Source organism: Geotrypetes seraphini, chromosome 2 (genome assembly GCF_902459505.1).
Source record: "Geotrypetes seraphini chromosome 2, aGeoSer1.1, whole genome shotgun sequence".
Lineage (NCBI taxonomy): Eukaryota > Metazoa > Chordata > Amphibia > Gymnophiona > Dermophiidae > Geotrypetes > Geotrypetes seraphini.
Genome location: NC_047085.1, coordinates 528,937,333 through 528,962,244, shown reverse-complemented (window position 1 = coordinate 528,962,244; position 24,912 = coordinate 528,937,333). Strand labels below are relative to the sequence as shown.

The 24,912-nt window shown below is 45.2% G+C and overlaps 1 protein-coding gene across 3 annotated transcripts in view; it reads left to right on the top strand.

Annotated features, from left to right (window-relative positions):
• Positions 1 to 24,912, top strand: part of SMARCD3 (SWI/SNF related, matrix associated, actin dependent regulator of chromatin, subfamily d, member 3) — a 212,371-nt gene that overhangs the window by 46,004 nt on the left and 141,455 nt on the right. For 2 of the 3 annotated variants that reach the window (XM_033932759.1, XM_033932755.1), the window contains exon 1: positions 11,833 to 11,979. The exons of the other annotated variant lie outside the window; for it this stretch is intronic. In XM_033932759.1, coding sequence (XP_033788650.1) covers positions 11,902 to 11,979 — 78 coding nt within the window. In that variant the 5' untranslated portion in view covers positions 11,833 to 11,901. Of the gene's footprint in view, positions 1 to 11,832; positions 11,980 to 24,912 lie in introns of those variants that run through there. 3 annotated transcript variants of the gene reach the window in all.

Sequence of the window (24,912 nt, the reverse complement as noted above, 5' to 3'; positions counted from 1 at the left end):
TGAAGTAAAGAGGGCAATAAATGACAAAAAAGTATCCTTCCGGAGATGGAAAAAGGACCCAACAGAGGAAAATCACCAGGTGCACAGGAAATGCCAAAAGGAATGCCACCAAGAGGTTAGAAAAGCGAAAGGGGAATACGAAGAGGGGCTGGCCAGGGAGGCGAAAAACTTCAAGGCATTCTTCAGTTATGTAAAGGGGAAGTGACCAGCGAGAGAGGAGGTGGGGCCGTTGGACGATGGGGATAGGAAGGGAGTGATTAAGGAGGATAAAGAGGTAGCTGAGAGGTTGAACATGTTCTTCTCGTCGGTTTTCACGAGCGAAGACACATCTAATATACCGGACTCAGAGGAGCTCATGAGTGGGGAACAGGCCGAAAAATTGGAGCACATAGAGGTAAGTAAGGAGGATGTCCTGAAACAGATAGACAGGTTAAAATGCGGTAAATCACCGGGCCCGGACGGGATCCACCCAAGGGTTCTGAAGGAACTAAGACAAGAAATAGCGGGCACAATCCAGCATGTTTGCAACCTATCCTTGAAAACTGGTGAGGTACTAGAGGACTGGAAATTGGCGAATGTCACACCTATCTTCAAGAAGGGATCGAGGGGTGACCCAGGGAACTACAGGCCGGTGAGCCTGACTTCAATTATAGGGAAGATGGTGGAAGCTATGATCAAGGACGGCATATGCGAGCACATCGAGAGGAATGGCCTACTGAGAACAAGCCAGCACGGATTCTGTAAGGGAAGGTCGTGCCTAACGAACCTTCTGTACTTCTTTGAGGGAATAAGCAGTCGGGTGGACAATGGGGAACCCATAGACATCATTTACCTTGATTTTCAAAAGGCTTTCGACAAGGTGCCACATGAAAGGCTGCTTAGGAAGCTGTGGAACCACGGGGTGGGAGGGGATGTGCACAGATGGATCAAGCACTGGTTGTCGGGTAGACTGCAGAGGGTCGGAGTGAAGGGCCAATATTCTGACTGGCGGGGAGTCACGAGCGGTGTGCCACAGGGATCGGTGCTGGGGCCGTTACTCTTCAACATATTTATCAATGACCTGGAAAAGGAGGCAAAGTGCGAGGTTATAAAATTTGCAGACGATACCAAACTGTGCGGCAGAGTTAGGTCCAGGGAGGAGTGTGAGGACCTGCAAAGGGACCTGGACAAGCTGGAATACTGGGCAAACAAATGGCAAATGCGCTTTAACGTGGAAAAATGCAAGGTCATGCATATAGGGAAAAAGAACCCGTTGTTCAACTACAATTTGGGGGGGCATTGTTGGGAGACAGCAGACTTGAGAGAGACTTGGGTGTGCTGGTGGATGCATCACTGAAGCCATCTGCACAGTGCGCAGCAGCCTCGAAAAAAGCCAACAGGATGCTGGGCATCATAAAGAGGGGCATAACAACCAGGACGCGGGAAGTCATCATGCCATTGTATCGAGCGATGGTGCGTCCACATCTGGAATACTGCGTTCAGTATTGGTCGCCACACCTCAAGAAGGACATGGCGGTACTTGAGAGAGTCCAAAGGAGAGCAACGAAACTGGTAAAAGGGCTGGAACACTGCCCATACGCTGAGAGGTTGGATAGGCTGGGGCTCTTCTCTCTGGAAAAAAGGAGGCTCAGGGGAGATATGATAGAGACCTTCAAGATCATGAGGGGCATAGAGAGGGTGGATAGGGACAGATTCTTCAGACTGAAGGGGACAAGTACGAGGGGACATTTGGAGAAACTGAAGGGAGATAGGTTCAAAACAAATGCAAGGAAGTTTTTTTTCACCCAAAGGGTCGTGGACACTTGGAATGCGCTACCGGAGGAAGTGATCAGGCAGAGTACGGTACAGGGATTCAAACAGGGATTGGACGGATTCCTGAGGGATAAAGGGATCGTGGGATACTGAGGGAGGAGCTGGGATGTAACACAAGTATAGAAAGCTAACCAGGTAATAAGTATAGAAACCCAACAGGTCGTGCATGTGCAAGACCGGAGGGTTAGGACTACGATGGGAAGATAGGACTTCAATGAGAAACCAAGGTGGCAAGGGAGCCCCTTCTGGTGATTCAGACAGGTTGTGACCTGTTTGTGCCGCCGCGGGAGCGGACTGCCAGGCAGGATGGACCTATGGTCTGACCCAGCGGAGGCACTGCTTATGTTTTTATGTTCTGCTTTCCTTTAAATATTTTGTAGTTCACTTCCCTTTCCTTCCTTGTGTTTATGGGTTTGTTAAGTCTGTTAATAGTCCTGTATGGACTTAATTATTGTTAAATATTGTATTGTTCCCCAAATATTGTAATTTTTATTATGTTCATCGCTCAGAAATATGATTAAGCGATCAATAAAAAACCTTATTAAACTTGAAACTTTAAACTTTGTGCCTTCTCTCACCGCGGTTTGTGTTCTTTTTAGTCACGAATCGCTGTGTTACTTATTTCTTTTAATTTAAAAAAAAAAAAAAAGACTTTATTTTATTTTTCTTTGTTGACTGACTGGCAGGGCAGGCCGCTCGGCCGCAGCCTGTGGGCTTCGACTTTGCAGCAGCTATCTTCCCTTCTATGTCTTGGCCAATAATAGGCTTCAAGAAGTGTAGCCAGTGCCAGCGTGCGATTTCTCTCACGGACCCACACCGCTGGTGCCTCAAGTGCCTCGGGCCTGAGCATAGTCCTAAGTCGTGCGAGCGCTATGCTACTCTTCAACCTCGAGCCCTTAAACGTCGTTGGGTTTTAGTGGAATAACTCTTCAGGATGGACCCCACCTGGAATACTGTGTGCAATTCTGGAGGCCGCATTACCGTAAGGATGTGCTGAGGCTGGAGTCGGTCCAGAGAATGGCCACCCGGATGGTCTCGGGACTGAAGGATCTCCCTTACGAAGAACGGTTAGATAAATTACAGCTATACTTGCTCGAGGAGCGCAGAGAGAGGGGAGACATGATCGAGACGTTCAAGTATCTCACGGGCCGCATCGATGCAGAGGAGGATATCTTCTTTTTCAAGGGTCCCACGGCAACAAGAGGACATCCGTGGAAAATCAGAGGCGGGAAACTGCGTGGTGACACCAGGAAATTCTTTTTCACCGAAAGGGTGGTTGATCGCTGGAATGGTCTTCCACTTCAGGTGATTGAGGCCAGCAGCGTGCCTGATTTTAAGGCCAAATGGGATCGACAGGTGGGATCTATTCGCAAAGTAAAGGCAGGGGAGGGTCATTAGGGTGAGCAGACTGGATGTGCCGTGGCCCTTATCTGCCGTCAATTTCTATGTTTCTATGTTTCTATGACTCTTCAATGACACCCTCGACCTTGAGTGCTGCCTTGGTCCCACTTTCCACCGAGGGTCCTCCTGCTTCAACGACTCCGACCTCGAGTCTCATCATACCGTCCTCGTTTGGATCATCTTTAGCCTCGAGTATACGTGCTTTATCTTCCCCTGAGCTCCCCTCGGATCAGATACCTAAGCAGAAGGTTCCAGCGGTGGGCCTCAATGTCTCCAAGACCTCCAAGTCGAAGCACATCTCCACTGCCACTTTGGAACCTTTAGCCTCAGCAAGTGGTCTGGTTTCAGATGCGGATCCACATTTGCAGGCTTCTCTCCAGACCATGTTGGAGCAGCAATTTGTTCAATTACTGAGCAAATATGGTTCTGCCTCGACAATGCCTCCTGTATAGATAGAGGGGTATAGATAGAGGATTACTGCACAGGTCCTGGTCCTGTTGGGCCGCCATGTCTGTGGACTACTGGGCATGATGGACCTCAGGTCTGACCTAGCGGAGGCATTGCTTATGTTCTTATGTAATCCAGCCTGGGCAATCAGCAGTCTCCCGCAAGGTCGAGTCCCTGCTTGTGCCTCGAGCTGAAGCTTCACACTCTATGCAAGGAGCAGAGTCTTTGCAAGTGTCTGGTCTGGCATCTACACACTCGATGCAAGGAATAGATTCTTTGCGAGTGTCTCAACAGGAATCCTCACACTCCATACAAGGAGCAGAGTCTTTGGGAGTGCTTCGAGATTCCTCGATCCAAACCACTGAGTTTCGATCTACAGCTTCCAGCCCTATTCATTCACCAGCAACATTGCCTGTTTCCATGCATAGGGCGAAGTCTCCTCGATCCTACTCGAGACCTGCTTCCAGGCATCACTCTCGTCGTCGATTGAGGCCCTCATCGAAGAGCAGGTCTTCTTCCAAAGAGCAGCCTTCCTCATCCAGACCTCATTCCAGATCTTCAAGCTCTTTGAGGCCTCCAACTCCTCTATTGAGGTCGCCGCTTCCAGACCCTGAGGAATTAGCTGCTTCCATTGCCTCCTCCAAGTCTCCATATTCTTTGGATTACTACTTCTCCAGAGAGGCTATGCCTTTATTCTCCACTCGAGGCGCCTCGAGGTCATCGAGTCCCTCTTGAGGCAAGGCCCTGGTGGATCAGCTGTCTTTCTCTTCCTTCGTCAGATGGCTGATGACCTGGCAATTCAATTAGATGCTGGTTCTAAATACTCTAAGGAGTATCTCAAGGTCATGCATCTGCCTCAACCTCCTGCAGAGTCACTTAAGCTTCCTCTTCATAAGTTTTTGTCTCAAACTTTCAAACGATGTCTGGAGACCCCATATACTATACCTGCTGTTCCAGGCAAGTTGGACTCGAGGTATAGAACTCTACATTGCAAAGGGTTTGAGAATTCACAGTTATCTCAACAATTCCTCCTTGTGGAGTCCTCTTTGAAAAGAACCCATCCTTCCAGAGTCTTTGCTACAGTTCCTCCTGGAAGAGAGGTTAAGACCATGGACAAGTTTGGACGTCGTCTTTATCAAAATGCTACGATGTTCTCCAAAGTCCTTAACTACAATTTTATATTCGTTACTTATCTCAAGTTCCTCATTGATATTCTTCCAGGCTTTCTCCAGTACCTGGATCAACATAGACATTTCGAGTTCCAAGAAGTCACTGCTACTCTGTCACAACTCAGATTTCATCTTCTCCAGTCATCTTATGCCTTTGAACTGTCTGCTAGGGCTACTGCTTTCTCTGTAGCCATGTGCTGTTTGGCCCGACTTCGCACCATTGACATGGATCCTAATCTGCATGATCGTCTGGCTATCATTCCTTGTGAGGGCAATGACCTCTTTGATGAATCCATTGAGACTGCCACTAAGAAATTGTCTGAATATGAAAAGTCTTTTGCTTCCATTGTCAGACCAAAGCCAAAGCCAGCTCCTGCAAAACCTTCACGCCCTACTCCAGTTTTCCAGAGGCGTTATACTCCAAAGGTGGCTCCTTACACTCGAGCACTTCCCAATAAACAACAGCAGCAGAAGCAACAGAAACCTCAGCCTTCTGCTGCATCTAAGGCTGCGCAGCCTTTTTGACTGTTTAAAACAGAGCATAACCTCAATCGTTCTGCCTCTGTCCTCCCTTCCCCCATAGGCGGTCATCTCCATCATTTTTACCATCGATGGGAGACCATTACATTCGACCTCTGGGTGCTGTCAATAATCAGGGAAGGATACTCTTTATTTCACTCAGGTTCCTCCAGAGCTTCCTCCAGATCTGCCTTCAAGAGAATATCCTTCCAATCCATCCCAGACCACCCTTCTTCTTCAGGAAGCTCAAGCTCTGCTTTGTCTCTGTGACATCAAAGACATTCCTCTGGAGCAGCAGGGCAGGGGGTTTTACTCCTGTTACTTCCTAGTTCTGAAGAAGACAGGCGATCTGTGACCCATTCTGGATCTCAGGCTCTCAACAAATTTTTAGTCAAAGAAACATTTCGCATGTTGTTCCTGGCATCCCTTTACCCCCTTCTAGATCAGAACGATTGGTTATGTTCTCTAGATCTCAAGGAGGCTTATACTCATATCCCCATTCATTCGACCTCCCGTCAGTACCTCAGATTTTGGGTGGGGAATCTGCATTACCAATACAGAGTGCTACCCTTCGGCCTGGCTTCATCTCTCAGAGTGTTCACCAAGTGCCTGGTGATGATGGTAGCAGCTCTAAGGAACCATGATCTTCAGGTGTTTCCCTACATAGACGACTGGATCATTAAAAATTCAACATCTCGGGGGGTTATTGTAGCGACCCAACGGACTACGTGGTTCCTACAAAGCTTGGGATTCGAAATCAACTTTCCCAAATCCCAACTTCATCCCTCTCAGAATCTACAGTTCATCGGAGCTGTTCTGGACACTATCCAACTCGGAGCATTCCTTCCTCAACAACGTCTGGATGCTCTTCTTCAACTCTGTCTTGCAGTGTCTTCCAGCTCTTCAATCTCAGCGAGACACATGATGGTCCTTCTAGGTCACATGGCCTCCACAGTGCACATGATTCCTTTTGCCAGACTTCACCTCAGAATTCCTCAGTGGACCCTGGCATCTCAGTGGATGCAGGCTTGCGAACCACTCCCTCGACACATTACAGTCACTCCTTCGTTGAGACAGTCTCTCCGCTAGTGGATGCTCTCTTCCAATCTCTCCAAAGGCTTGCTGTTTCAAACGCCCCCTCATCAGAAGGTCCTCATGACAGATTCCTTGACCTACGCTTGGGGGGCTAATCTCGATGGTCTCCGTACTCAAGGCCACTGGTCCAGCATGGATCGTCAGTGTTACATCAATCTGTTGGAACTCAGCAATCTTCAATGCTCTCAAAGCTTTTCAACATCTTATTCATGACCAGGTAGTCCTCATTCGGATGGACAACCAAGTCGCCATGTACTATGTCAACAAACAGGGAGGGTCGGGATCTCCCTCCCTTTGTCAAGAAAGGTTTGGGACTGGGCAATCCTCCATGCCTTCCTGAAAGCTTTCTACATCCAAGGGGCGAAAAACTGTTTGGCGAACAAATTGAGTCGTCTTCTGCAACCTCACGAATGGACACTCAATTCCTTGCCTCTTCACATTTTTTCACAGTGGGGAACTCCTCAGCTAAATCTCTTTGCATCTACCCCCAACCACAAACTATCTCAGTTCTGCTCCAAGAGATATTCTCCTCATCGCCTCGGGGCAGATGCTTTTCTACTGGAATGGACGAATTTCCTCCTGTATGCATTTCCTCCATTCCCTCTCATTCTCAAGATTCTAGTCAAGTTGAAGAACGATCATACCACCATGATTCTGATAGCTCCTCGGTGGCCGAGACAACCTTGGTACTCCCTTCTACTTCAACTCAGCAGCAGGGAGCCATACCTTCTACCAGTTTTTCCATCTCTGCTTAAACAGAGTCAAGGATCTCTACTTCATCCCAACCTGCAGTCTCTGCACCTGACAGCTTGGTACCTCTCAACATAACTCCTCTTCAGTTTTCTCAACCTGTACGAGACATTTTAGAGGCTTCTAGAAAGCCTACCACTAGACAGTGCTACCATCAAAAATGAACTAGATTTTCTACGTGGTGCATCTCTCATGATAAGGAGCCTCAAGATTCCTCCTTATCTTCTGTTCTGGATTATCTTTTACACTTATCCACCTCTGGCCTCAAGTCTACATCGATCCGAGTCCATCTTAGTGCAATTTCTGCTTTCCACCAGCCTATTGAAGGGAAACCCCTATCTGCTCATCCGGTGGTTTCCAAATTTATGAAAGGACTTTTCAATGTTAAACCTCCTCTCAAACCGCCTCCAGTGGTTTGGGATCTCAATGTTGTTCTTGCTCAATTGATAAAGCCCCCATTTGAACCAATGTCTACGTCTCATCTGAAGTATCTCACTTGGAAAGTGGTGTTTCTCATTGCCCTCACATCTGCTCGAAGAATCAGTGAGCTGCAAGCTTTAGTTCAGGGGTGTCCAACCTGCAGCCCAAGGGTCTCATGCGGCCCCGTGAAGTATTTTGTGCGGCCCTGGTCAAGAGCAATGCTGTGTTTTCCTCTGCTGCCACCGGGTGTTTACCGTCGTGCTGGCTCCTTCCTCTCTGTCTTGCTGCAGGGTTTGCGAGTTTGGGCGGCCCCAGAAAAAAATTTTAAGGTTGGACACCCCTGCTTTAGTTGGTGATCCACCTTTCATTGTGTTCCATCATGACAAGGTGGTCCTTTGTACTCATCGTAAATTCTTACCTAACTTGGTTTCAGAATTTCATCTCAACCAATCAGCCACACAATTAGTTGTTCTTCCAGTGTTTTTTCCCAAGCCTCATTCTCATCCTGGAGAATCAGCTCTTCATACTCTGGACTGTAAAGGTGCTTTGGCCTTCTACTTGGACGCACCAAACCACACAGAACTGCTCCTCAACTTTTTGTCTCCTTCGATCCAAACAAGTTGGGACATCCAATCTCTAAGCGTACCATCTCCAACTGGATGGCTGCTTGTATCTCTTTCTGCTATGCCCAGGCTGGACTGCATCTACAGAGTCGAGTCACAGCCCATAAAGTCAGAGCCATGGCAGCTTCAGTAGCTTTCCTCAGATCCACTCCTATTGAGGAAATTTGTAAAGCTGCCACCTGGTCCTCGGTTCATACTTTTACCTCTCATTATTGTCTGGACGGGATGGCCATTCTGGTTAGCTTGGAGGCACCCATATATGAGAATAGGCTGCTGCTTGTCCTGGGATAAAGCACAGTTACTTACCATAACAGTTGTTATCCAGGGACAGCAGACAGCTATTCTTACAACCCACCCACCTCCCCTGGTTGGCTTCTCTGCTAGCTATATGAACTGAGGAGACTCGCCCTGTGCATGTGCGGTACGGCTGTCTCAAAACTTCTGAAGTTTCTACAAGCAAGTATGCTTGCGAGGCTGTCCGCATCAGGGCTCTGCTGACCAGCTGCCACTATTACTTTGGGTAAGTGAGGGGAGCTCCAGAAGGCCAGATCCGCATGGAGAGAGGGAGGTGCATCAGAAGTGTGTGGGGTGAGCGTCCAGCAGGGGGATAGGAGTTGGATGGATGCTGGACCCATAAGTGAGGGGGAGAGAAGGGAAGGGAGAAAAGACAAAACAAAACTACTTTTAGAGTAACTCAGTAACCAGAAAGCATGAATTTTAACATTGTTTCCAAGTTTATCCAAGTTTATTATACAGTTGATTAATCGCCTAATCTATATTCTAGGCGATATACAAAATAGTACGAATATTTAAAAACATAGGTAAATTATTACATAGACAAACAATATTTCAAAAACAAACAACTATGAATTTAGTATGGACTGCTTTTACCTCCTGTCCTCCTCTCCTCCGTGGGTCCCACTCCAAGCATGTGTTGCCCAGATTCAGGGAAAACTTTTTCGAATCGATTTGATTTGGCCTATTGAATTGATTTTTCGATTCGCTTTTCCTGCCCAATCTGGCAATTTCTTTCTTTTTTTTTTAAAAAAGCCTGGCGGGTTTATTTTTGTAGCCTCTCCAACCCCATGCTGGTGCTGTGGTTTTGTAAGTTTCTTTGGCTATCTCACCACCACATGGACAAAGAACTCACTTCTGGGTCTGTGGCAGGCAGAGTGTGGGAATTGCTGCTGATACGCTCACTGTAAGATCAGGCTGCTCCCAGCCTGTCCACCAGGGTTTCCCTCTGCCGCATCATCAGTGATGCAGCAGAGGGAAGGCTCCAGTGAACAGGCAAGGAGTAGCCTGTTCACTGCTGCTTTTAGGAGGCTTTGAGATCTCACAGAGGGAAGGGGGGGGTCAATCGGTGGGTTGTGGCCTGCCACACAGCCGCCCTTCATCACTGATTCCCCCTAAACGTTGAAACCTGGACAAATGAGAGCAAATAGGAAAGCTGCCCGAACATCCCAATAGACCGCCAAAAGGAGGACATGTCCGGGGAAATCCGGACGTCTGGTAACCCTAAGAATTGGTGTGGTAAATGAGGCCTGGTTCCTATGTTAAGCATTGGTGGCCTGGTAACTGGGGCCTAGTTCCTATAAGAATCATTGCTGCTCTGGTAAATGTGACCTAGTTCCTATAAGAATCATTGCTGCTCTGGTAAATGGGTACTCTGCTACTCATGATTTGGTCTGGTAAATGAGGCCTTGTTCCTATATGAATCATTGCTGCTCTGGTAAATGGGTACTCTGCTACTCATGATTTGGTCTGGTAAATGAGGCCTTGTTCCTATATGAATCATTGCTGCTCTGGTAAATGGGTACTCTGCTACTCATGATTTGGTCTGGTAAATGAGGCCTTGTTCCTATATGAATCATTGCTGCTCTGGTAAATGGGTACTCTGCTACTCATGATTTGGTCTGGTAAATGAGGCCTTGTTCCTATATGAATCATTGCTGCTCTGGTAAATGGGTACTCTGCTACTCATGATTTGGTCTGGTAAATGAGGCCTTGTTCCTATATGAATCATTGCTGCTCTGGTAAATGGGTACTCTGCTACTCATGATTTGGTCTGGTAAATGAGGCCTTGTTCCTATATGAATCATTGCTGCTCTGGTAAATGGGTACTCTGCTACTCATGATTTGGTCTGGTAAATGAGGCCTTGTTCCTATATGAATCATTGCTGCTCTGGTAAATGTGACCTAGTTCCTATAAGAATCATTGCTGCTCTGGTAAATGGGTACTCTGCTACTCATGATTTGGTCTGGTAAATGAGGCCTTGTTCCTATATGAATCATTGCTGCTCTGGTAAATGGGTACTCTGCTACTCATGATTTGGTCTGGTAAATGAGGCCTTGTTCCTATATGAATCATTGCTGCTCTGGTAAATGGGGCCTGGGTACTCTGCCACTCATGATTTTGCCTCCAGGATAAATGAGGCCTGGCTCCTATATGAATTATTTGCTGGTCTAGTAAACTGGGCCTAGTTCCTTTATGAATCATTGATGCTTTGGTAAATGTGAGACCTGGATACTGTGCTACTGGTGTTTAGTCTGGTGAACAGATATCTGGTCACAATGCCTTGTGACTGTGTGATCAGGCAGTAACTGTTTTTAAGAGGGGTTTGGACAATTTCCTGGAAGAAAAGTTCATAGTCTGTTATTGAGAAAGACATAGGGGAAACCACTGCTTGCCCTGAATCGATAGCATGAAATATTGCTACTCCTTGGGTTTTGGCCAGGTACTAGTGACCTGGATTGGCCACCTGGGCTTGATGGACCATTGGTCTGACCCAGTAAGGCTATTATGTTCTTTACCATTTGGTATCACTGAGAAGCTGATAAAAGTTTGAACTTCCCGGGTATGTTACACTGAAGACACAACTACTGAGGTGTCACACAGCATGTCCTTCTCAGTAATGCGAAAAGAGCCTCACAGGTGTCCTTTTTGATATAAAACAAGAGGGGAAGAGGAGATATAGGGGCAGGAGGCTGGATGTATTTCTGGACACATTTTCTTGGATGCTGCAAAGGTGGAGATTGGAGGGCAGGGCTCGGCTGAGTCCTGCATGGCTCAACAGTGTTGTTAGGTGCAGGACTGAGACCCAGGGCTCATACTCTGTTTTGGGGGAGGCCTTAGACTGGGACTTCCTTGTAGCACTGGGTCTGGACTCTTAAGATGCTACCAGGAGGTGGGTGGGCTGGTCTGGTCTTGCAGGACTGAAACCCAGGGCTCACACTCTCTGATGGGAGAAACTTTGGTCTGGGACTTCTTTGTAGCACTGGGTCTGGACTCTTAAGATGCTACCAGGAGGTGGGTGGGCTGGTCTGGTCCTGCGGGACTGAGACCCAGGGCTCACACACTCTGATGGGGTAGGCCTTGGTCTGGGACTTCCTTGTGGCACTGGGTAAGTGAGGCAGGAGGGAGATGTGGGCTGCCTTCTTGTTCATTGCACAGAGATATTTAAAAGCAGCCATGTTTCCCCTGCAGTGTAAACACTGAGGACTGCACAGCTCAAACTATTTCTGGCTTATCAGCCCAGGAATGCAGCAGCTGAGGATTAGCGGCAGTGGGCCGTCAGGAAAGCCCGGAGGGACCCCCTCCCCCTCCAGAGTCTGCTACGGCTGCATGGGAAGTGTGAGCCCAGGAAAAGCCAGAGAAGGGTCCCATGGCTGCAGAGGAAGTAGCTGGAGGGGCACGCAGAGCCACTAAAAGCAAACTTTTTGAGTTCCTTGTCCATGGGGTGGTGAGTTAGCCAAAGAAACTTCCAAATGCAACAGACAAAAGGAGAGAGAAACTTCATGCTGTGTGTCAGAGACTGAGACTCACGCTGCATGCATGGGTGTGAGAGGAGAGAATATGTGTATGAGTGCATGGGGAGGGATAGGGGAGTTCAGGCTCTGTGTGTGTGAAAGGGGAGGGGTGGGAGGTTTCAGGCTTTGTTTGTGTATGAATGCTTGGGAAGGGGTGAGGATTTCAGACTATGACAGTGAATGAGGAGGGGTGGGGGTTAAGGTTGTATGTAAGTGAATGGGGAGGGGTGAGGATTCAGGGTGTGTTAGTGAATGGGGAGGGGTGGGGGATTAAGGCTGTGTGTGGGTGAATGGGGAGGGGTGGAGGGGTTAAGGCTGTGTGTGAGTGAATGGGGAGGGGTGGGGTTTCAGGGTGTGTTAGTGAATGGGAAGGGGTGGGGGGTTAAGGCTGTGTGTGGGTGAATGGGGAGGAGTGGGGGGAACGGGGAAGGGGAGGAGTGGGGGTTCAGGCTGTGATGTGTGAAAGAGAAGAGTTACTAAGAGAGGGACTCATGCTGTGAGAGTGTGTGAGAGAGAGTCATGAGCATTTGAGAGGGACTCAGGCTGTGAGTGTGAGTGAGAAGAGTCACTGAGTATCAGAGAGGCTGTGAGTGTATGTGAGAAATGAGTCACTATGAGTATCTGAGACAGGGACACAGGCTGAGAGTGTGAGTGAGAGAAGAGTTACTATGAGTATGTGAGAAAGGGACTCAGGCTGTGACTGTGTGTGAGAGAGAAGAGTCACTGTAAGTATCAGAGAGAGGGAGTAATGTGGAGTGTGAGATAGAAGTCACTATGAAAATCTGTTTCCGAGAGAGGGACTTGGGCTTTGAGTGTGTGTATGATAGAGAATAGTCACTGAATATCTGAGATAGGGACTCGGGCTATAAGGGTATGTGTGAGAGAAGAGTCGCTGTGAGTATCTGAAAGAGGGAGTAATGCTGAGTATGAGTTAGAAATCACTATGAAAATCTGTTTCCGAGAGAGGGACTTGGGCTTTGAGTGTGTGTATGAGATAGGGACTCAGGCTATGAGTGTATGTGTATGAGAAGAGTCATTATGAGGATCTGAAGGGCTGTGAGAGAGCGAGGACTCTGTCTTTGAGCTGTTATTTCTGTCTTTGCTCAATAAGTTTTTGTGGTGCTTCATCTTCTGTTTCTTTCGTTACAAGAACATAAAATAAATAAGTAGTACAAGTGAAAAATCCTTTATCTGAAAACCTTGGGACCAGATTTTGGAATGGTAATGTTAAGTCAGAAAAAGACAGACCATCAAATTGCCACCCTGAGTGGAATCTGAAGCTCTCTGCCATTTTTCCAGCCCTCTGACCTTAATTTCACAGAGAATAGGAGAAACACATGCCCCTGCATTGATTTTAGCATGTATCACGTCGGGAAAATTGACTACTTCTGGTTCACATCAAATGTCATATCTCGGAGCTTTTTGTTTTTCAGAATTTTGGATAAAGGATAAGAACATAAGAATAGCTTTATTGGGTCAGACCAATGGTCCATCAAGCCCAGTAGCCCGTTCTCATGGTGCCCAATCCAGGTTCCTAGTACCTGGCCAAAACCCAAGGCGTAGCAATACTGTATTCCATGCTACCAATCCAGGGTAAATAGTGGCTTCCCCCCGTGTCTTTCTTAATAGCAGATTATGGAAATTGTCCAAAGCTTTCGTAAAACCAGCTACACTGTCCACTCTTACCACAACCTCTGGCAATGCATTCTAGAGCTTAACTATTCTCTAAGTGAGAAAATATTTCCTCCTGTTGCTTTTAAAAGTATTTCTCTGTAACTTCATTGAGTGTCCCCTAGTCTTTGTAATTTTTGATGGAGTGAAAAATCGATCCACTTATACCTACCTGTTCTACTCCTCTCAGGATTTTGTAGACTTCAGTCATATCTTAGGAAACCAACCTATTCAATCTTAGTCCTTAACAACCGAGCACAAGAACCACCTGTCGCTAAATCTGTACTTTGTTTATTCATTCAATCTGTAACTTTACATTACATTAGGGACTTCTATTCCGCCTATACCTTGCAGTTCAAGGCAGATTACAAAAGAGCTAACTGGACATTTCCAGTGAAGTTACAACAGTTTTGTTTTGTTTTTTTTGGTTACAAGGGAGGAGAGGTAGCTGGATTAATTCCGGAAGAACTTGCAAATTGGTTATTAAATTGACTGTACGTTACTGTGTGATATAACAAATAGATTACAGTTAGAGTACAAATAAGATTACGTTAATTTCAGGGATCTGAATACTTGGTTGGTGTTTTGGTGAGGAAGAGATTATTTAAGTGGAGGTTTTGTTGGAGAATTTATCTAGGAGGAGGGGGAAGGGTTGGGTTAAGATATCTGGATAAATTTTTTGAAAAGTAGGGTTTTGATTTCTTTTCGAAAAGTTTTGAAGTCGCTGTCAACAGGTTGGAGATGGAGTGGTTAAGTTTTGCTGCTTGCGTCGCCAGAAGGTTATCAAACATCTTTTTGCGCTGAGTGCCCTTGAGTGGAGGGAAGGCAAAAGGGTTCGGAGTTCTTCTTTGTCTTGAAGTGAGGATCTGGTTTAGGCGGTTGTTTAGATAGGGGGGGTGGAGCCGTTTAATGCTTTGAATAATAGACAGTAGAATTTGAATTGAATTCGTGCTTGCATAGGTAGCCAGTGAGAGAATAGGAAGGTAGTATGATCATATTTTCTCAGGGAGTAGATCAGTCTGAGGGCAGTGTTTTGTATAGTCTGAAGTTGTTTTATCATGTTGGCAGGACAAGGTAGATAGAGGAAATTGCAATAGTCCAGTAGACCTAAGACTAGGGATTGGACAATTAGCCTGAATTGTGCTGGGTCGAAGAATTTTCTTATTTTACGTAGATTTCTCATAATTAAAAAAGCTTTCTGGGATGTTTTATTGATTTGGGACTGCATTGTGCAGCATCTGTCTATCGTTACTCGTAGGAGTTTGAGTTCGGGCTGTATTGGGTGTTTGGTGTTTTTAATTTCCAGTTCTGTAATGGTGGGAGTTTTGGCCTTTTCGAGCAGAAGGAATTTTGTTATATCTGAGTTTAGTTTCAGTTTGTGGTCTACCATCCATTTTTCCACTGCATCTAGGGTTATTTCCAGTTTTGCTGTAGTGGTGGGCTCTGATGGGTCGAAGGGGAGGAGTATGGTGATGTCGTCTGCGTAGCTGAAGGATGTAACATTTAAGTTATCTAAAGTGGCTCCAAGGGAGGAAATAAAGAGGTTGAGGAGCGTAGGTGATAGAGGTGATCCTTGTGGAACTCTGCATGGGTTGGACCATAGTTCTGATTTGATATTATTGGACTTTACCCTGTAGGTTCTTGATTTGAGAAATCCTTGGAACCAATTGTAGACCTTGCCTGAGATCCCATGGCATCAAGTATCTGTAGCAGTATGGAATGGTCGACCAGGTCAAATGCTGCGGAGAGGTTAAGTTGGATTAGCATCATCTTTTTGCCTTTGCTAATTTGCTGTCGAGCTGTGTCTAGTAGTGTTACAAGTAGTGTTTCTGTGCTGTGGTTGGTTCAAAATCCTGATTGTGAGGGGTGAAGTAGGTTATGGTCTTCCAGGTAGTTGGTGAGATATTGTGCAACTAGACCTTCTATTATAAACTTTGTTTATTCACTCAATCTGTAACATTTCTAATCATTGTAAACCGCATAGAACTTCACGGTCCTGCAGTATATAAACTGTTATTATTATTATTATTATCTCCCCTCAGTCGTCTCTTTTCCAAACTGAAGAGCCCTAACTTTTGTAGTCTTTCCTCATATGAGAGGAGTTCCATCCGCTTTATCATTTTGAACCTTTTCTAATGCCGCTATATCTTTCTTGAGATAAGGAGACCAGAATTGAACACAATACTAATCTAATCTAATCTTTGATTTTATATACTGATTCATCCCAAAAGGAGGGCTCGACTCAGTTAACAAGATATTAATAAATTAGAACAGAAACTATCCCCCTCTTTTACTAAGGTGCTCTACATGTTTTAGCACAGACTAAATATACGCAAACGCTAGTGTGCCCATTATAAGTCTATGGACACGTTAGCGTTTAGTGCACGCTAAAACGGCTAGTGCACCTTAGTAAAAGGGGACCTATATCTTCTAGGCCAAAATTTTTTTAATCTTTTATGGTTGATTGTTTGAAAAAGAAGGATCATTAGTAAATTTCTGAAATAGATGTCTTCGATACTTTACGAAAAGTGGGTAGATGAGAGAGAATTCTAATTGTAGATGGAAGGTCATTCCAAACTTTTATGAATAAAAAAGAAAATGATCGACAAAAATTGGCCATAGTTTTTATTCCTTTAACAATGGGAAAGCCAAGTTTATATTTCTGAGAGCTCCTAGAATTATAGATTTCTTGTGAATTAAATGAAACAGGGACCAAAGAAGAAAAAATACCATATAGGATTTTGAAAATTACAGTTCCACACTTCAATTGGATCCTCCAGTAGGCCGGAAGCCAGTGAAGGAATCTCAGTAAAGGTGTGACATGGTCATATTTATGTTTACCTCTAGGTGAGGTCACAGGGGCTTTATACCATTCTTAGTCTTGTTAATCATCTCTTTTTTAATAATTCTTAGAATCTGTTTGCTTTTTGGTCGCCACCGCCACACGTTGGGCAGAAGATATCATCGTATTGTTGACGATGACACCCAGATCCTTTTCTTGGGCGCTAAACCCAAGGTGGACCTTAGCGTCCAATAACTGTGATTATCCCAGCACATGTGGGTGACGTCCCTGACGGAGCCCCAGTACGGACACTTTAAAAGTGCATTGCCACTTTAAGACTTCAGAAAGTTTGCGATAGCCTGCACTGTGCATGCGCTATTGCCTTCCTGCCCAACGTAGGCGTGCGCGGTCCCTCAGTTCTTAGTTTTCCACGGAACTAAGAAGTCACGTTTCAACGGTCGTTGAATTTTTTCTTGCCTTCCCACTCTCGCGTTTGTTATTTCTTTTCTCCTCTTTTTCTTTATTTTCTTCCTTATATAGAAAAAAAAGAGAGTTTTTTTTTCTTTTCCGCCGTCTGCAGGCTTTGGTCCGGCGGGGCCTTTGGTACAGTCTCAGCCATCGAGTTTAATTTGGCTGAGATGGTCTTCCCGTCCATGTCACCCCCAGTGATGAGATTTTAAAAGTGTGGTCGGTGTTCTCGCGCTATATCGTTAACGGACCCTTATAGCTGGTGCATGCAGTGTTTGGGTCAAACTTGTAAGTGCTGCTCTTCCTTACAGAAGCGTACCATCGAGAGTCGTATTCTTCAAGAAGAAAAACTCTTTGGTGTCACCATGGAAGGGGATGCACCGGCGACACCATCTCCATCGAAGTCACTGGCATTGAAGATTTCAGCTCCGCTAGAGGCACCAGCATTGACACTGACGTCACAGCACATCACGCCCTCGGGTAAGTCGGCTAAGAAGCCATCCCCTGCTCCATCAGGGACGCTGGTCACCAAGGCAACCAGCCAATTTATGCCAACCAAGTGCAAGTCCCTACAGCGACCAATTTCATTATCGAGGGGTGCTTCATCATCGGAGTCATCCTCTCTGGAACCTGTTAAAGCACCTGTGGTACCGGTGACAAAGCCCCAGGTACTGGTGCTTACTTTGAGGCAGAAGCTTGATGCTTTGCTTCGAGAGGAGCTCGGGGACCAATTTCAATTGCTACTCACGACACTGACTCCTCTGGTACCGGTTCAGCCTGAGCCTAACATTGCCAGGATCCCCGGCATCATCAATGCTCCATCGGTGTGTCACTGGGATTCGACATGTCGATCTAGTCCTGCGATTCCAGCACCGAAACATCGGTCTTCTAAGCATTAGTCCCCATCTGCTCATCGTCATATGTCCTCTTCCAGGCACTCTGACAGGAGCTCCATCAAGTCGGGGAAGGTGTCTCGAAAGAGAAAACATTCTGAGACCCTACACCGAACTTACACTGGTCAAAGCACCGTTCTACTTCCCTGCTGCAGGACTTTGACTTGCAGTAAGACTCTGATGCTGATCCGTCTCCATCTACTACCGATGCTGATGATTCTCCTAGATGTTCTCCAGCTAGAGCTTCTTCTCCCACCAAAAAGCTTTCTTTCACTAGATTTATATGACAAATGGGAAAGGATCATTCAGTGCAACTGGAGGCTGATTCTAAGTACAGTAAGGAGTATCTTGAAACGTTGGATTATGATAATAATAATAACTTTATTCTTCTGTACCGCCACAATCTTGCGACTTCTAGGCGGTTTACAATCAAAAGTGCTGGACATTCAGCGAAATACAATAAGTAGATATTCAGAGGAAATACAGAGAACAGAGACCTCAGGAGGCAATAGTATAGAAATACAATTTGCTGAGCGAAAATGTAATATGTACATTTTAGTAGGTAATGTCCGACAGGACCTGCTGGGGATAAATAGCAATGTAAAGTTACGATAAGATGAAGATAACAGATTATATTTATAACAGTGCTGTAAGTTCAGGTGGAATAGGGAGGGAGAGGGAGAGGGAGAGCGGGTCAATTGTTTAGGTATTTCTGGAACAGGTATGTTTTTAGGCGTTTCCTGATTTCCCCATATGTAGTGGGCGAAAGCAGTTGGTCTAGGTCTTTGCCCCATAGGACTGCTTGATGAGAGAGAAGGTGTTCGTGGTGTTTTTTCATTTTGCAGCCTCTAACTGGAGGGGATCATCCTCCAAAGGAAATGCTCAAGCTCCCCTTGCATGAGATATTGAGAGAGACTATTTATAAAAATCTGGAATCACCACTCTCGATACCGGTGGCTCCCAGGAAACTAGAGTCTCTCTACAAGATAATTTCTCTCCCGGGATTTGATAAGCCTCACTCTCTTATCAATCCCTGGTAGTAGAGTCTACTTTGAAAAAGTCTGCTTCTTCAAATGTTTATGCATCGGTTCCTCCTGGTAGGGAGGGCCGCACTATGGACAAATTTGTTTGGCGGCTGTACCAGAATTCCATGTTGGCTAGTAGAGTGGTCAATTATAATTTCTACTTCTCATGCTACTTGAAATACCTTATGAAACAGTTTTCTGCATATAACAAATACATTCCTGCCAGCACTGTCCTACAATTGAGGAAGTATATGGTGCATTCAGCTTATGACATCTTTGAATTCGTGTCCAGAGCCTCTTCCATGTCTGTAGCCCTGAGGAGGCTAGCATGGCTTAGAGTCTCTGACATGGTAGACCATGACATTCTACTTCAAATACTAGAAACAATAGGAATTACAGGAAAGGTGCACACTTGGTTTCAAGGATTCCTACAATCCAGGACCTACAGAGTAAAGACAAACAAAGAAAAATCAGAACCATGGTCCAATCCCTGTGGCATACCCCAAGGATCGCCTTTATCCCCAACACTCTTCAATCTCTACATTGCACCTGCCTAGACAAACTAGGCTTAACTTCTTATAGCTATGCAGACGACACTACCATCCTCATTCCTTTTGATCAGCCAACACATTCCATGACAGATAAACTACATAGAACACTAGAAACAGTGGCTACATGGATGAAAGAACACAAACTAAAACTGAACCGAGACAAAACAGAATTTATACTTCTCGAAAAAAAACAACCATACCAAACTTAGTAATAAACTTAATCATATACCCCATTCAACCCACCCTAAGACTTCTGGGAGTCATGATAGACAGAAACTGTACCTTGCAACTACAAATCAACAAAACAATACAGAAATCATTCACAGTCATTCGAAACTTAAGGCAGATCCGAAAATTCTTTGACAGAAGACAATTCTAGCTCATGGTCCAGTCCCTAGTCCTAGGACTTCTAGACTACTGCAACTATCTCCCCTGCCCCGCAGTCATGATAAAGCAACTACAAACAATACAAAACACAGCCCTGAGACTGTACATCACGGGACGGGTCGAGGTGGAAGAGGATATCTTTCTTCTCAGGGGACCCTCGACCACAAGAGGACATCCGCTCAAACTCAGGGGAGGGAAGTTTCGTGGAGACGCAAGGAAGTACTTCTTCACGGAGAGAGTGATCGAGCATTGGAACAAGCTTCCAGTGCAGGTGGTCGAGGCACGCAGCATCCCAGACTTCAAGAACAAATGGGATACCCATGTGGGATCCCTACGGGGTCATGCCAAGGGATAGGGTCACTAGGACTTGAATGAGCGGGTCAGTAGAGTGACAGTATAATTACAATTATACTTAAGGGGTCAGAAGACTTAAGAGGGTGGGTAAATAGTGTGGGCAGACTTGATGGGCTATATGGCCCTTATCTGCCGTCATCTTTCTATGTTTCTATGTTTCTATGATCTATTTGCTGAAGAAATACGACCACATCACCGCCGCATACCTCAACTCACACTGGCTCCCAATACAAGCAATACAATTCAAATTTTACTGTCTACTATTTAAAGCATTGAAGGAGACACCCCAGCCTTCCAAACTGAAACAACCAGGCTAAGGAGAGCCCAGACATCATTCTCGCACCCCCTAATCAGGGGCATCAAATGCAAAAAAAAAATGTACGATGGCCTACTGGCCATGCAGGTAGCGAAACCTGACCACCAACTATCCTATCTACTGATCATGACTCCATTCTACAAAACTTTCAGAAAATAAATAAATAACCCTGCAATTCAAGAAATCCATCAAGACAAACTAACTCTGCAAGAATCATATCAATTCCCCCAAAGTAACCTGCTCAACTATGTAACTCTTCTGGAATTGTCCAGATAACCTCTTATGTAATCCGTCTTGAACTGCAAGGTAATGGCGGAATAAAAGTCACTGATATCACAGTCAGGAAAAGTATCTCGATACTATGGAAACTCCGCACCATAAAAAAATACTTCGACAACTCTTCATTCCGCCTCTTAGTACAATTCTCCATCCTCAGTATACTGGACTACTGCAACATCATCTACTTGAGCTCCACAAAGAAAACCATCAGGAGACTAAGGATGATCCAGAACACCGCTGTCCGCCTCATATTTGACCTGAAAAAATGGGACCATATCACCCCTTTCTACCACAAACTCCACTGGCTCCCACTAGAATCCAGAATCATATTCAAATTCGCCTGTTTTTGCTACAAAACAATATTTGGTTTATCCCCAAGCTACATCACCCCTCACTTCACCCTTAACCGCAACTATAAGAGCTCCCATAAAATTCAACTCTTCGCCTTCCCCTCCCTAAAACTATGCCACTCAAAAAAATTCCTTGACAAAACCTACGCCTTCCAAGCCGCCAAACTAAACCCTTAGCTAGCCCAAATGTTCCTCAAGGCCTACAACTACCTCGACTTTAGAAAATTACTCAAAACTCACCTATTCCGAGACCAAGACCCTTAATGCCCCTTTTCAATCCTCCTCCCCCCACTTCTGATCTACTCCCCTCCCCCGTCTCCCTCCTCTCCCCCCTACTTCTCTCCTTGCTGTTCGCAACTCTATGATCAATTTGATATGTAACCACTTGTAACTACTCTCTCCTTGCTGTTTGCAACTCTATGATCAATTTGATATGTAACCACTTGTAATCTCTGTCTAACTAATGTGAACCGCCTAGAACTCTTCGGGGTATGGCGGTATACAAAAATAAAGTTATTATTATTATTATAATGTAATGGATGTAAACCATCAGGACAGACTAGCAATGTGTCTTGCTTGGGAGACGAGCTTTTTGGGGATTCGGCAAATACTGCAACTCAAAAGCTCTTGGCTCATGAAGCCTCTGCTCCAATACAACCTCCGCAAAAGCAGCAACGTCCTGCCAAGACCTGACCTGCTGCTCCTGCCACATCAACTCAGTCCTTTTCACATGTTACTGGAGAGCATAGCTTCAATCCCCTTAATTTAACTTCTTCCTCAGCCAATCTATTTGGGTTCTCATAAAAAAATTTTCAAAAGATTAAGAATAATTCAAAACTCAGCAGTCCAATTGATTTTCGGCCTGAAAAAATACAAACATGTTAGTCCTTATTACTGACAATTACTTTGGATACCGTTTGAGACAAGAGTTTTGTTTAAATTCGCTTGCATTTGCTTCAAATCATTCGGTTTGGCTCCAGTTTACCTTTCCTCTCATTTTGAACTGTATAGATCTATTAAGTCCACTTGGAGTACTCATTTATTTGCTTATCCAACAATAAAATCATGTTGTTACAAGAGATTTTTGGATAAGACACTTGCATTCCAGGCAGGCAAAATGAATGCCTGGTTGGGTAGGATTATTCCATTTGCTCAGTCTTACTATTCCTTCAGAAAATTGATGAAAACCTATCTGTTTGTTACTTGATATTTTGTTCCTTTGCTTGTATATCCTTAATATTTGTATTTTCACTGATTGTTCAGTCTTCTTTTTTGTGAACCGCCTAGAACTGTGTGGTGTGGCGGTATCCAAGAATAAAATTTATTATTATTATTATGTCCATTGTTGGGAGCTCATCACCTCCGATTTTTGGGTACTGCAGATCATTCACGAAGGGTATTCTCTGCATTTCACTGACCTTCCTCCAGATCATCTTCCAAGAGAGTCTGCTTTCAACCCTCACCAGTCCTTCTTCAGGAGGTTCAATCCCTACTTCTCAATGCCATCGAAGAGGTTCCTGTAGATCAGCAAAACCTAGGGTTTTACTCCCGCTATTTTCTAGTGCCAAAGAATGCGGGAGGTCTGCGACCAATCTTAGATCTCAGAGCCCTCAACAAGTTTCTGGTCAGAGAAAAATTTCGAATGCTATCTCTAGCCACTCTATATCCCTTTTTGGCTCACAACGATTGGCTATGGTCTCTGGATCTAAAGGAAGCCTAAACTCATATCCCAATTCACCAGGCTTCCCGAAAATATTTCAGATTTCAAGTGGCTTCTCACCACTATCAGTACCTATCATTTGGCCTGGCATCTTCTCCCAGAGTCTTCATGAAGTGTCTGGTTGTGGTAGCCGCGGCCTTGAGATCTCAGGGTCTTCAGGTTTTTCCCTATCTAGATGACTGGCTCATCAAAGACCCATCCTATCAAGATGTTGTTCTAGCAACAAATCGCACCATCTTGTTTCTCCAGAACTTGGGATTTGAGATCAACTTCCCCAAATCATAGCTTCTTCCGTCTCAAAGGCTTCATTTTATAGGAGTACTTCAAGACACTACTCAAATGTGAGCGTTCCTTCCTCAAGATCGTCAGAACACTGATTCAGTTTTGTCATCAAGTATACCGGCTTCAATCCATATCAGCCAGACGAATGTCCAGAGGTCTGCTTTTTCACATGCCTTCTCATCACAAAGCTTTGACCACAGATGCATCAACTTACACCTGGGGGGCACATCTTGATGGTCTTCAGACTCAAGGTCATTGATCCACCAGGGAGCAGAACTTTCATATCAATCTTCTGGAGCTCAGAGCGATTTATTATGCTCTCAAAGCTTTCCAGCATTTCAGCAACCATCAAGTCCTCTTGCTTTGCATGGACAATCAAGTAGCAATGTATTATATAAACAAGCAAGGAGGCATAGGATCTCTCCTTCTCTGCCAGGAAGCTCAAAAGATTTGGCTTTGGGCGACTACTCGGAATATCTACCTTAGAGCAGTCTACATTCAGGAGGTGCAGAATTGCTTAGCAGACAAGCTCAGCAGAATTCTTCAACCTCACAAATGGACGCTCAGTTCCGCTATGACCTTATCCTCCCTGAGCACCCCTTTCGCTCCTTGATCATCCAGTGGTCCCACAGATTCCTTCACAGGTTTTCTGCTTCTAGTGTACCTAAAAAATTGTTATGAGTTTTTGCCTCTTTTGCAAGTTTCTCTTCATATTCTTTCTTAGTTGCCTTTATCAATGCTTTGCATCTAACTTGCCAGTGCTTGTGTTTTTTCTTATTTTCTTCATTAGCTGCCTATAGCCTAGCAAATTCACTGTACCAATCTGTAGCTTAGAAAAATCATTGTAGCCTGCTAAATCACTGTAGCAATCTGTAGCCTTGTAACGTTGTAGCAATTTGTAGCCTTGCAAAATTATTGTTGCCTTGCAAAATCATTGTAGCAATCTGTAGCCTTGCAACGTTTTAGCAGCCTGTAGCCTTACAAAATCATTGTAGCCTTGCACAATCATTGTAGCAATCTGTAGCCTTGCAACGTTTTAGTAGCCTGTAATCTTACAAAATACTGTGTGACTGATAAGTAGCTAGACATTCTGTAGCCTGATAAGCCTTATAGCCTGATAACCTTTGCATAGCCAGCCGCGTGTTGTTTAGCCAGACAGGCCCCACTTCGCCTGCACCATGGCCCGGCCTAACTTTCATCAATGCTCTTCACTGTTCTTTCTCTATCTAATCAGCATCAGAATCTGCACAGCCAACTCTCTATACTCAGCCCCTATCCCAGTTCACTACACCAAATACCACACGGTAAAGCCCAAACATCCTACATCCAGACCCCATACTCCATATGATCATCCAGTAACAGGGCCACCCCAATCCCTCCCACTCCCCCCCACAGATCTAACAAGCCTCGTACTAATAAACAACGATCACTAAAAAATCTAGCCTACTACCACAACTTCCCAACTGACCACACCAACTACCAAAACCTACAAGGCTACTGCCTGAACATAAGATCGATGAGGAACAAATTCATACTCATCAAAGACTGGCTGAACGAATCTAACCCAGACCTTGTTCTACTTACAGAAATTTGGTTGCTATCAGACAGCGATATAATTATCAAAGACTGCCTTCCCCCAGACTTCAAGATTCTATCCCTTGCCAGAACATGGGGAAGGGGAGGAGGATTAGCAATAATATTTAGAGACCACCTAAATTGCACGGTACTGAACTCCAAATCCTCTCCCAACTTAGAAATATTATCTATCTCACTAACCTCAAAATCCCT